Here is a 13,971-nt window from a genome sequence, read left to right as displayed (position 1 = left end):
GTAAGAGTGCCACAGCACTATATACTGATGAACACACATACTGTAGGTGAGTGTGAGATACAGTAACATTTAGCGCACATTTAGCTACAATAAGGGCTGCACAGCAGCCCCTGAAAATGTGACCTACTCCATGATGCACATAAAGACTGGCATTTCTGGGGTATAGTTTATGTGCCAGCTCCTCCAGCTAACCTGCAATCCCATGGTCCAGTGTCCCACGTCCTTGCTGAAAGAAATATATAGAATTTAAAACATAAATGTCACCACTGGGTCAAACTGTGTGATGCCACGGTACAGTCATAGGCTGTAGCAATATGCCAACACTTTCCCGAAAGCGGACAGTCCACTTCAGTCGCAATAAACACATACAAGAAATCTACCTTTTGACTCTTCTATGATGTGATGAGCCTCATTTGGCAGCTCTTCCACTTTCTGATCAACATACAGAGAAAGGATTTCCAGGCCCTTTTTATGCTCCAGTTCACTGTGCACATGAACAAAGAATTTTTTCCCTTTTGTAGAGAAAGAAGAACATATCGGTTAAGATGATAGAAAGTTAGATAAGTTCAAGATTGTTAGTTTACAGTGGTATCAATAGGGATGGCCTTAGCTAGGAGGATGCATTTGAGACCTGTATGAGGTCTTTCATCTTTTTTTGCATCTGTCTGCTGTTATCAGACCCATTGTAAAATAAATTAAAAAGATTAGTCCTGTGTCTCAGTCTACCTCTTACATTTCATCAAGTTAAAATGGATTCCTTGGCCTCAGGCCTGTAAGTAAATATCGCTTTCAAAGCAGTCAACTTTGTTACTCTTATATATAGTTTTTGTTTTAGGTGGGGTTTTTTTTGTTCCTTTCTAAATATCCGATTAGATTTAGAACCTCAAGTGTCTTTTTCCCTAGTGATTTGTTTTAAGTTGGGGTGTATCAGTCATTGCAGACCTTATTTAGTAAACGTCCGTAATCTGAAAATATTCTATTTCTCTTTCATCCATCTGGGGGACGCTGCGCACTTACTGATGGGTTAGAGTGTGTGGGATGGGGAGTTTGGCACAGAACCTATAGAAACTAACTCCTCCCCCCTCTAACCCCTCCCATCTCCAGCCTGACTAGCAGATCACCTCAGTTTTAGTTTTGTGCCTGAGGAGTACAGGCACAGATTTCTTCAGTGTAGATTTTAGTTAGGTTTTTTTTTTTTTGTTTCTTTTGATTTTTATTTAAGTATGCTTAGTCCCTGTTTACGGGAGACAAGCATGCTGAGAGTGGGGTTAGTTAGTGTGTGTCTCCCACTCTTCAGAGCCTCTAAGTAGCCACCATACTTTTAGTCACTGGGGCTTACTGGATACAGGTTGGACTTCCTAGGAGGCACTGTGCGGGTAAGACAGCCACAACCTGCCTGTGCAGCATTGGGCTGTTATTCCATGTTCTTTTATTTATATGTGCAGCGCTGGATCTCCTGCCCCCCCCCCTCCAGCGGACGGATCGGTGTCTCTGCGGCACTTCTCCGACTACAACACACCCCCGCGAGCAGACGGAGAGGTTCAGTCCCACTTCCGCCGCTCGTATCATGGGAGCCGTGTCTTGCTTGCCGCGCTGTCTGTACGGAGGTTGCAGGGGAGGGAGGCGGCCACCGCGGCGGGGCGCTAGCCGATGACGTGTTCGCGCCCTGTTTTCTCCCGCCTTGCAGCGTCTTCCCGCCGCCGTCCTTACTCTGTGGGGGCGGTACTCAGCTACAGGCGCCATCTTCGTCTCTCTGCCTGAGAGATCAGCGGGGGATGCTGCGCTGCACATAACACAGCACAAGGGAGCCCAGCATACTCATCCTGTTTGTACAGGCGGGGGGCAGCAAAAACAGCAAGTATAACACGCCTATTTCATGTGCTCTGGGACTCATTTTATTCTAAGGGATTCTTTAGGATCACTATAGGATATACTACAGTACAGGACATATTAGAGGGAATTCTTGTATAAGGTAACCTCTCTATAGGACTACTGTGATTTTTTTCTCTTTGATAGTTATACTTGCTGATAGGTTTAACAATGACCAGTAAGCCAGACAAGACTGCTAAAGGGAAAGCAGGTTCAGCTGTATACTTTGCTTGTTCTCAGTGTGGCTCCAAACTTTCAAAGGGTAGCACGGATCCGGGTCCTCTCTGCACGGCGTGCTCCATTACACCTGACGTAGAGCAGCCTAGTGTTTCTACAGACCAGTCTGTCCCTCTATGGGCCAAAAGCATGGCCAAGGCTATTGCCGATTTGCGCCAATCGCAGTCAAGTACTGATTCTAGTCAGTCTAATGTGGAACCTCCATGGGCAAGAAATATGGGCAAGAGTCTTTCAGACTTAGCACAGTCTATTAACAAGTTTGTCGCTTCTTCAGGTCCCGTGGCTAGTAAACGACAGCATCAGCTTCCCGCTATCACATTCCCAGGAGAGGAATTAGATCAGGTAGCCACCCCCCTGGAAGAAGGCGAATTGGATTCTGAGTGGGAGGATGCTTCCAGTTGGGAAGAAGAAGAATTGTCTTCCTGTTCAGGTGTCAGGTTATTGATAGAGGCCATCCATCAGACTCTTAATCTTCAGGATGCGGTGGAGGCGGAGACTTCGTTGGGCTTCTTCAAGCGCCAGAAAAGACATGTAACGGTCTTTCCTTCATATACACATTTTGCAGAGATTTTAAAAGAGCCCTGGCTTAAGCCGGACTCACGCTTTCAGGCTCCTAAAAAATTAAGACTTTTATATCCATTTGCAGAGGAAGATACAAAGTTCTGGGAAACTGCACCAAATGTGGATGCTCCTATCTCTCATTTGGCAAAGGCTACGGTAATCCCTTCGGTACAATCTGTGACGTTGAAGGATTCGACGGATCGGAAGATTGAAGAGATTCTTAAGTCCGTTTTTACCTTATCAGGTATTTCTCTGCGTCCAATGTTAGCTAGTGCCTGGGTCCTTAAGAGAGTTGATGACTGGCTAGCTCAAGTCATTTCTGGTATGCAGTCGGATGATCCGTCAGAGGCCATTTCAACTAGCTGAACACATTTCTGAAGCTCTCGCTTATGTTGGAGAAGCCTTGTTGGACTCGGCCTCGTTACAATCACGGGTATCGGCTCTAGCTGTTACGGCGAGGCGTTCACTATGGCTTCGTGTTTGGAACGCGGATTCTGATTCAAAACAGACTTTGACAGCCGTTCCGTTTGAGGGTGAGTTTCTTTTTGGCCCGGAACTTAAAAAGATTATTTCCGACACTACGGGTGGCAAGAGCCCGTTTCTTCCAAGTGCTTCTCAAAAATCAAAGCCAACTAAATTTCGGTCCTTTCGTACTCAAAGCAGGGGTGGTGTCCAGTCCTTTCGAGCCTTCTCACGATTTCCACGCAGAGGTGCATACCGTGGTAGAGGCACACAGGCACCTCGTAGACCGGCAGCCAAGCCTACCGATAAACCTGCTGCATGACTCGGGGAGCAATCAGGATGGATCCTTGGTGGTGGGAGCACGATTATTACAGTTCAAAGACAAGTGGCTTCTGTCACATCCAGATCAATGGGTGACAGGGGTCATAACCCGGGGTTACATTTTGGACCTCGAGGAATCTGTTCCACACCGTTTTTTCGTTACTCCTCTCCCACGCGATCCCTTCAGACGACAAGCACTCATTCAGGCTACTTGCACACTTTTTCAGCAAGGAGTAATTTCTTCAGTTCCCAGATCTCAAGAGGGTCAGGGATTTTACTCTAGTCTTTTTCTGGTAAACAAACCGGACGGTTCATTTCGTCCCATTTTAAACCTACAATGCCTCAATCCATATCTTTCCACTCACAAATTCAAGATGGAGTCGATACGTTCGATCATCGCGGCCATGGAACCGGAGGAGTATTTGGCATCTATTGACATAAAGGACGCATACCTTCATATTCCAATTTGGTCAGGTCATCAACAACTGTTGAGGTTCGCACTAGACCCTTGGCATTTCCAGTTTCGAGCTCTTCCTTTCGGTCTATCCACGGCCCCTCGGGTATTTACAAAAATATTGGGTCACGTGGTGGCCATCCTCAGGTGTCAGTGGGTCAACATTACTCCTTACCTGGACGATTTGTTGATAAAGGCTCCGTCACCAACATCTACAACACACCACGGACACTCTCCAATCCTTCGGATGGATTGTGAATTTCCGGAAGTCTTCCTTGATTCCCTCTCAGGAGATGATTTTCCTAGGTCTCCTGTTCGACATGAGACGTCAGAAGGTTTTTCTTCCTCAGGACAGACTTCAGGATCTGCAATCCAGAGTCCGCTCCCTGATACAATTACCAAGGGTCTCGGTCCTCCGATGTATGCAGGTGTTGGGCAAGATGGTGGCGACGTTCGAAGCAGTACCATATGCCAGATTCCATGCTCGGGCCCTTCAGGCTAAGATTCTGAGGTCTTGGGATCTAACGAGCCCACATCTGGACTTGCAATTGTGCCGGTTGTCGGTTCGGACTCGACAGTCTCTCCATTGGTGGCTTCACAGTCCCAATCTGACCAGGGGGGCACAGTTTGCGGTTTGGTCTTGGATGATGGTCACCACGGACGCCAGCCTAGTCGGTTTGAGGGCGGTGTTTCAATCTCAGCACTTCCAGGGTCTCTGGAACGATCAAGAATCGAAGTTACCGATCAACATTCTCGAGTTAAGAGCAATTCGTTATGCTCTACTTCAGGTACAAAACGAAGTCCAAGGTCGTCCAGTGCGCATTCAATCGGACAACGCCACGGCGGTGGCCTACATAAACAAACAGGACGGAACTCGCAGTTGGAGAGCCATGCAGGAGGTCGCCCATATCCTACAGTGGGCAGAACGGTGGGTTCCGACCATCTCCGCAATTTACATTCCAGGAGTGGACAACTGGGAAGTGGATTTCTTGAGCCGTCACACGATTCATCCGGGAGAATGGGAACTTCATCAGGAGGTCTTTCTAGCCCTAGTGTCTATGTGGGGAACACCCGACATCGATCACATGGCATCCCGTCTAAACCGAAAGCTACCTCAATACGGATCGCGAACTCAGGACCCTCAAGCAACACTAATCGATGCATTAACAGCTCCGTGGCAATTTCGCCTGGGATATGTGTTTCCACCAATTCCCTTGATACCACGTCTACTTCAACGTATCCGGAGAGAGGGTCTTCCGGTCATTCTTATAGCACCAAACTGGCCTCGTCGTCAGTGGTACACTCTTCTCCGCAGCATGGTGACCAAGGAACCGTTCCATCTGCCCCTGCGACCCGATCTCCTGCTACAAGGTCCTTGTCTCCACCACGATTTAAATCATCTGGCTTTGACGGCTTGGTTCTTGAATACAGCATTTTAAGAGCAAAAGGGTTATCTCGACCGGTGGTGAAGACTATGCTTCAGGCTAGGAAGCCGGTTACCTCTCGTATTTATCACAGAGTATGGCGTATTTCCATTGCTTGGTGTGAAAAGCGGGGGTTGTCACCGCAACTTTTTCGTTTACCTCGTCTGTTGTCTTTCCTTCAGGATGGTCTGACTAAAGGACTTCATTTGTCTTCCCTTAAGGGGCAGGTTTCGGCATTGTCGGTTCTCTTTCAGAAAAGATTGGCTATTATTCCTTAGGTTCAAACGTTCCTTCAGGGTGTGGTCAGGATTCAGCCTCCTTTTGTTCCTCCGGTCCCTCCGTGGGATTTAAATCTGGTTCTTCGGGCACTCCAGCAGCCTCCGTTTGAGCCACTGGACTCTGTTGAACTTCACTATCTTACTCTAAAGGTGGTTTTTCTTTTGGCTATTGCTTCGGCCAGGCGTGTTTCCGAGTTAGCGGCGCTTTCTTGCAAACCGCCCTTGTTGGTCTTTCATGAAAATCGAGTGGTCTTACGTACAAAGCCTTCCTTCTTGCCAAAGGTTGTGTCGGCTTTCCATATGAATCAGGACATAGTCCTTCCAGCATTTGTTCCGGAGTCTTCTGGACAGGATTGTCATTTAGAGTTATTAGATGTTGTTAGAGCCTTACAAATTTATTTGTCCCGTACTAAGGATATTCGTCGTACGGATACCTTGTTGGTTTTGATCGATGCTCCCAAGCGAGGCTGGCCGGCCTCTAAGAATACGGTTGCACGCTGGGTTACGTCTGCTATTCGGCAGGCTTATATTTCTTCGGCGTTGCCTGTTCCTGACTCATTGAGGGCTCATTCGACTAGGGCTGTGGGAGCTTCCTGGGCTGTTCGCGTGGTGTTTCTGTCGAGCAGCTGTGTAGGGCGGCGACCTGGTCGTCCGTGCATACCTTTACTAAGTTTTACCGTTTTCATACTTTCGGTTTGGAGACTGACCCTGTTGGGCGTCAAATTTTGCAGACGGCTATGCCGTCTGTTTCTCCCTCCTCTAATTAGCTTGCTTTGGGAAATCCCATCAGTAAGTGCGCAGCGTCCCCCAGATGGATGAAAGAGAAAAGGGGATTTTTGTTACTTACCGTAAAATCTCTTTCTCTGATTCCATCTGGGGGACGCTGCGATCCCTCCCGTAGTTTTGTCTGGAATTATTGGTTATGTTCTGTTCTGACTCTTCCGGCTTTGCTAAATGTAAACGGAGGTGATCTGCTAGTCAGGCTGGAGATGGGAGGGGTTAGAGGGGGGAGGAGTTAGTTTCTATAGGTTCTGTGTCAAACTCCCCATCCCACACACTCTAACCCATCAGTAAGTGCGCAGCGTTCCCCAGATGGAATCAGAGAAAGAGATTTTACGGTAAGTAACAAAAATCCCCTTTTTCTTGTATTGTAAGTGGAATCATGTTTGTATGCAATGTCGATGTTCATGTAGATCCCCGTGGTACTCCATTGACAACCTTTCCCTGCTGAAACTGCACTCCATTTACTACAACTCTCTGTTTTCTATCCTGCAACCAAGTTCTTATCCATTCAACAGTCACAGAATCCAAACCCACACTTTCGATGGTAGGATGGAAACAGTCTGATACCGTAGCACCATTAGGCCTGTATTCAATTGTCCACCAAAGTGCAGCTACCATCATTGCCATACAATACGGTGACTCAACATTGCCACACAATACGGTACTCTAACACTGCCATACAATACGGTACCCCCAACATTGCCATACAATACCCCAATACTGCCACACAATAAGGTACCCTAACACTGCCATACAATACGGTACCACAACACAACACTGCCATACAATACGGAACCACAACATTGCCATACAATACGGTATCCCAACATTGCCACACAATACGGTACCCCAAAATTGCCACACAATACAGTACCCCAACATTACCACACAATACGGTATCCTAACACTGCCATACAATATGGTACCCCCAACATTGCCAAGTTTTTTGCACTTTTCTATTGCAATGGTTATGCAGGTGGTTGCAAAGTGCCGCCATTCTCACAGCCCTATTACTCCTAAGGCTTACATCAGGGGATGCATACGTACATCGTTACTAGAAAATCTCCCTAATATAAATGATATTATTAGTGTCCTGTAAGAGAATGATCAGGGCAGTGATGGACGGTTCAGGTAGATGGTGGCAAATGTAAGTGACACGTTTCTGTAGGGAGCACTCACCAGACACAGCATCAGTCACACTCCTGTCTCTGGTTGTGATGAGTACCCGGCACTGTATATCAAACGCCTTCAACACCCAGGAATCCCAAACATCATCCAATATTAAGAGACATCTAACAAAACAGAAAAGAAAATATGTTTTCATAGTTATTAAAGAACTATGCTGAACTGGATCATCTCTGATTAGTAACATGGCTGTCATAGTACAGAAATCATGAACACTAGAGCACTAAATGACACCGTGCATCTAGGGAATACAGAGGGCAGCAAAACTAACAGTGTAAAAGGGAATGCCTGCACACTATGGATATCCATGGATGTGGCTGCTCCAGCCCAGCTATCTTTCCTCACTTGACCTTTATTTTGGAACATATGATTTGAAATGAAAAAAAGATCTGGAATCCAGATCCTGGATCCAACCAAACCCTTATTAATGTGCCTGCCCAGAAAGAAGTATGGAGGCTGCAAGCATCACCTCCCCAGGGTCTATCACTTACTCTAAACCTCTGAAGTCCTATCACAAGTACTCTTTCTGAAGTGTAGCAGATGCACTATACGACTGACATTTACTGTACACAGGAGGTTGGTAAAAGGTGTCACAGGTACAAAAGATAAAGCGAGAAGAAACTGAATGACTGAAAATGGATTGGACTCATTTAAGAATAAAATGGCTGTGGTCATCGTGTTACCTGGGATATGTGCGAAATATGAGCAGGCGCAGACGGTCTCTCGCTTCCTCTATGTTGAGAGGGGGCCTCTGGGAATACTTGCAGTCCTGATCCAGGCGAGTGCAGAGATTCTGCAGTTTCATGAGCAGCCCTGCTTTGTCCTGTTTCCCAACAGAAAGCCAGTGCACTCCTCCAGGGAAACAGTCTGTATACAAAGCACAACCATAATACAGTGATTGGGTATCCTCTTTAGCAACACAAGGCGCGAGGCTCAGGGGTACAGCTCGCCTTCATAGGAGATGCTTCCTAACTTCTACTAGACACCCAGGTCAAAATGATGGCTATAAGAGGGGTGGGGAGCATCAAAAGCAGAAAGATATTACTATGAATAATCAATTTATTCTGTTTATTCTCTTTGAGATATCTTGGATAATGATGTGATGTATGTTTCAGAAAGAAATAACTACGTACAGTCTATTATACAAAACAGAGTATAGTACTTGTACACACCTCTCACTCCATACTACCAGATAAAGTGATATATTTAGCAGGTGCAGGAAGGCATACACAAGCCAGGAAATAAAGGTCATACTGAACAACAAGCAAACGTTACGCAGAGTTGTTATAAAGGAAGAATACAATGGCTGTACTGGACCAGCCCAGGCCTGGCTAATCGTTACCAGTCCCTAATCATAATGCCCTATAGACTGCAAGCCTGGAGCAGGGACCACTCTACCCGGTCTCATGTCTGCACCGGGATACGGTCATTAGGTCGACAGCACTTAGGTCGACATGCATTGGGTCGACATGTACTAGGTCAACACGGAAAAAGGTCGACATGAGTTTTTCACAATTTTTTATCTTTTTTTTTTTACTTTTTCATACTTTACGATCCACGTGCACTACAATTGGGAACGGTAACCTGTGCCAAGCGCAGTGGTAGCGGAGCGAGGCACCTTGCTCGAAGAGCAAAGCGAGCCATGCGAGGGGGACACAGTGCACTAATTGGGGTTCCCAGTCACTTTACAAAGAAAACGATACCAAAAACAGTCAAAAAACTCATGTCGACCTATTGAACATGTCGTCCTAGTGACCATGTTGTACTGCTGCATGTCAACCAACAGTGGTCGACCTAATGACCATACCCTCTGCACCTCCATATGACAACTAGGCATGTTTTGCTTGATGTGCGGCAGCATTTGTATCTGCACAATGTGACCTCTACTGCTGTGTTACTCTATTACTGCAGATAGAAGAGCAATATCCGGTCAGATAACAAGTATGTGTCACACAGTTAGCCAATTCCTCCACCTCTATAACAAACATTTTATTTCATCTAGAAAATGCAAGGTTACTTATGTAAGCTGCTTAGTTACAGGCATTGGGCTTAATCACCACAGATGAGACAGACTATTCACCTTTACAGGGAGCATAGCAGATGCATGATGTTAGATTTCATATAAACACAATGAAAGGCAGCATAATAAATGCCTACTGTATTACTATGGGCCATTGTTACCTTTTAGAATACAGTGGTCCCTGAGTGCTTCGGCTGCTAACACTGACTTGCCACAGCCTGCCATCCCATACACAGTCACCCAGCCAGACTCATTCATCAAGCTGTATAAGTTTTCTTGAATGTCCCGGATAAGCTTTATCCGAGTGACAAACACAACAGGTCTTTGTGGCACACCACCTTCACATAGCGCTGTTTTCACTGCAATCAGATATAAAAAAACAAAAACACACCAACATTAAACACAATGTCTCATAACAGGATTATAGATATACAAATAAATATGTAAAAAAATGTAAATTAAACTACAAACATACAAATTAGATTCAATTGGCTATGAGTTTTGTACTGCGAGGTCATGTGTTAATAACCTGCAGACATCACGTGACAAACAGCAGGTATAGTTCAGTCAAAAACTGCATCACGTGTTGACTTGGTAGCGTGTGATCCACCTTATGTAAAGTGCATGAAAATGTATTTTGGGGGTACATTTAAATGTATCTCTTGTGTTGGTAAGTGTGCACATACAAGTAGTAAAATACTGGGAGAAAACACTTGCAGCTGCTATTTGCAATATTTTCCATCAATACAACACCCCAACATACAATGCACCATATCATTGAATACATCTCTCTGCTTTTCAGTGAAAATGCCATGAAAAATAAATTGTCTTTATTGGCTATATTTTACTACTCAAAAACTTTGAGGTACATATTTATTATGAGGAGGGTTGTACCAGACTACTATACATCTAGCCTCAATACACCACACAGCTTACAAGATGCCTGGTGCGAATGAGCCTTCAAGTCCTGTGCAACTCTGCTAGCGTCGGGCATCTTTTTTCCCCAAAAGAATACGTCTTAAGGTGGGTACACACTGGTAGATATATCTGCCGATCAACTGATCGGCAGATATATCTATGGACGGATCGGGCAGTGTGTTGAGCATACACACTGCCCGATCCGTCGGGAACTGACGTCATGTGCCCAGTTCAGCTGTCAATCACCGCCGGCTGCTGCAGCGTGTGTACGGGCGGTCGGGCGATTGCCCGTACACACACAACGACGCGCCAATATATCGGTAGATATACTGGCCGACGGCTGTGCTGAGGGGCCGACGCGATACGTCTGTGAACGACAGAGTTCAGAGACGTATTATCCGTACCCACTGGCCGACGGACCCGTGACATAGCGGCCGTTCAAGAGAATGGCCGATATATCGCCCAGACCTTTAGTCTCAACCCGATGTAACTAATGCTGTGTACACACTTACAGATATATCTGCAGATCAATTGTTCTGCAGATATATCTATAGACGGACCAGTCTGAGTGTTGTGCATACACACTGCCCGATCCGTCGGGACTAACGTCACAAGCTGGGCGGGCATTTACATGCGCCCGTACACTTGATGCAGACGCTGCTTGTGATTGACAGCACAACTGGCTGACCACCCGTACACACAGCGATGCGCCAATATATTGTTAGATATATTGGCCGTCGGCTGTGCTGCAGGATTGACGCAATATATCTGTGAACGACGGCGTTCACAGACATATCGCACATACACACTGGCCAACGGGCCAGTGATATATTGACCGTTCAATAGAACTAACAGTACACACAGTGGGTATATTATTGTAGTGTCAAAGAAGTGCCAATGCAAATGGCTGCATTCGCAGATACAAGCAGAGGAGGCTGTGGTCACATGGAGAAACCGCACCTGCCATTGGGCTTGTGCAAGACTTGGTGGTGCGGCCGATGGTGGCGTATAAGGATGTAGAAATCAGTATTACAGTGTGCATGGGCGCTAAAGGTGGACTCCTCTGTCTTTGCACAGATGTACACAAGCGAAGGATGTACACAAGCGAAGGATGTACACACACCCGCACAGATGTACACAAGCGAAGGATGTACACAAGCGAAGTATGTACACACACCCGCACAGATGTACACAAGCGAAGTATGTACACACACCCGCACAGATGTACACAAGCTAAGGATGTACACAAGCGAAGTATGTACACACACCCGCACAGATGTACACAAGCGAAGGAGTTTCTATGTCATTTGCATAAACTCACAGTCGAGCGACCATCAATATAAGCTTGATAGTTAGACCTAGCAAGCATATATTGGTGGTCGCTCATCTGTGAGTTAACTTTAAGAACTAGGAACAAAAAATCTGTAATACCCCTTTCAGACATATGACCGGCACTGTCAGTGTATGTTTACTATTAAAGAAGGACGCCCTGCTCCCTCCAGGCAGACTCGAACGGCCAATCAGTGTCTTTTAGGTGTGACTCGTTACTAAAATCCCAGGTAGCACCATTCAGACTGAACCCAGGTTGTTTACCCAGAACAAAAGTCCAGGAAAAAACCCCGGTCAATAGCAGGGGCGCCGACCCGAAACTGTGATCCTAGGCGAGTCTCAGGTAGTTTGGCCAAGCCCCAGCAAAACCCGGGATTCTCAATATGTCTGAAAGGGGCTTAAGTCACAGGAAATTTGTCTGGGCTTTCCAGCTGGTGTAGCAGTGCATGCATAAAATGTAATCAGGATTGGAGTTGGGGTGTTACATTGATGAACTGTTGTGGTTAATTTGGGATGGAATGACCCACAACTAAATCAAAATAGTACAAAAAAACAACAACAACCCACTCAAATAAAACAAACAACTATGTGAAGGCAAAATACAAACTGGAACATACTGTAGCAATGTGATTTTTCCCAAGATGATGCTTGAGCACAATACACTTATTGATGGTATGTTAAATATGGTATTGCCTTTACAGTAACATCATAGTAACATAGTATTTGTGGTTGAATAGAGGCAAATTGCCCATCGTGTTCAACCTGTTTTAAGTTGCGATGATTCTACATACTTGCTGAATAATGTTTTATGACCAGTTAGCTACTATAACTCATGTTACCCCCGGATTAACCACGTTGATATTTTAAGTATTATAACCTTGGATAGCTTTTTCATTCAGAAATGTATCCATTCCTTTTTTAAATCCAATTACAGAGTCCGCCATTACCACCTTCCCTGGCAGGGAATTCCACATCCTGATTGTCCTAACATCAATGTTGCAGTCAAACTCTATAGGAGGGTACTCACGGAGCGATATTCTAAGCAATCTGACTAGATTGCTTAGAATTTAAGCCTGATCGCTCCGTGAGTACCCCCTTACAGCGATAGCGATGCGCAGCCCCGCACATCGCTATCGCTGCTGCTAGATTGGCCTGCATGCAGGCCAATCTAGCGGGTCGCTCACTTCACCCACTGGGTGAAGTGAGCGGCCCCCCTGTCTCCCCCCGCACGCTCAGCACAGATCGCGCTGTGCTGAGCGGCGGGAGATATGTGTGCTGAGCGGTTCGCTCAGCACACATCTCTCCTGCATCGGCCCGTGGGTACTGGGTTTATCTTTAAAAATCACATTGCTACAATATGTTCCAGTCTGCAATTTGTTTACAACAACATGTCTGGCAGATGCAGTGCCCGTCTGTGACCCTGCCTCTCTTATCCTTGTACAATACATGGTCACATCAATACAGGGATCTAATCAAAGGTCACATCTGAACATACAAGACCATACAAAGATCCTTAATGTCAATCTATACTAACATTAAGCTAAACAGGAAATTATTTAATATTTGCATATTCAGTTCCAACAATGGAACTAATGCTTCAGAAGATGATAACACTGTTGCACAATTTATCTGGTATAGTTTATGTAAAGGGGGGTACTCACGGAGAGATCCATGCTTAAAATCTAAGCAATCTGACTAGATTGCTTAGATTTTAAGCACAGATCACTCGTGTGCACCCCCCTCAGCAATAGCGATGCGCGGCCCGCACATCGCTATCGCCGGTGCTAGATTGAGCCTGCATGCAGGCCAATCTAGCACGTCGCTCATTTCACCCGCTGGGTGAAATGAGCGGCCCCCCGTCCTTCCCAGCATCGCGCTGTGCTGAGCGGCGGGAGAGATGTGTGCTGAGCGGTTCGCTCAGCACACATCTCTCCCGGGTATAGGGCCCTTTACATGCAAGAGCTTCATATCAGGTTAGCCACTGCCGTTCTTGTGCGTGTGACAGGACATATTGCACTCCACCTCAATGTGGTAAAGTGAAAATGTGCTTTAACGTTCCTTTATGACTGTCCACCTTTATATGCCCCAATCTAGTCATTACATAACCATTTATTTCTGCCACTGTTAGGT

At 46.0% G+C, this 13,971-nt stretch overlaps 1 protein-coding gene across 7 annotated transcripts in view; it reads right to left on the bottom strand.

The window, feature by feature from the left end:
- APAF1 (apoptotic peptidase activating factor 1) overlaps positions 1–13,971 on the bottom strand; it is a 188,583-nt gene that overhangs the window by 116,961 nt on the left and 57,651 nt on the right. For all 7 annotated transcript variants that reach the window (XM_063927851.1, XM_063927855.1, XM_063927854.1 and 4 more), the window contains exons 4-7: positions 9,756–9,953; positions 8,258–8,441; positions 7,569–7,681; positions 381–512 (exon numbers count right to left, since the gene is read on the bottom strand). In XM_063927851.1, coding sequence (XP_063783921.1) covers positions 381–512; positions 7,569–7,681; positions 8,258–8,441; positions 9,756–9,953 — 627 coding nt within the window. The remainder of the gene's footprint in view (positions 1–380; positions 513–7,568; positions 7,682–8,257; positions 8,442–9,755; positions 9,954–13,971) is intronic.

Source organism: Pseudophryne corroboree, chromosome 6, assembly GCF_028390025.1.
Source record: "Pseudophryne corroboree isolate aPseCor3 chromosome 6, aPseCor3.hap2, whole genome shotgun sequence".
In the NCBI taxonomy this organism is placed as follows: domain Eukaryota; kingdom Metazoa; phylum Chordata; class Amphibia; order Anura; family Myobatrachidae; genus Pseudophryne; species Pseudophryne corroboree.
This window is presented reverse-complemented; position numbering and strand designations above follow the sequence as displayed.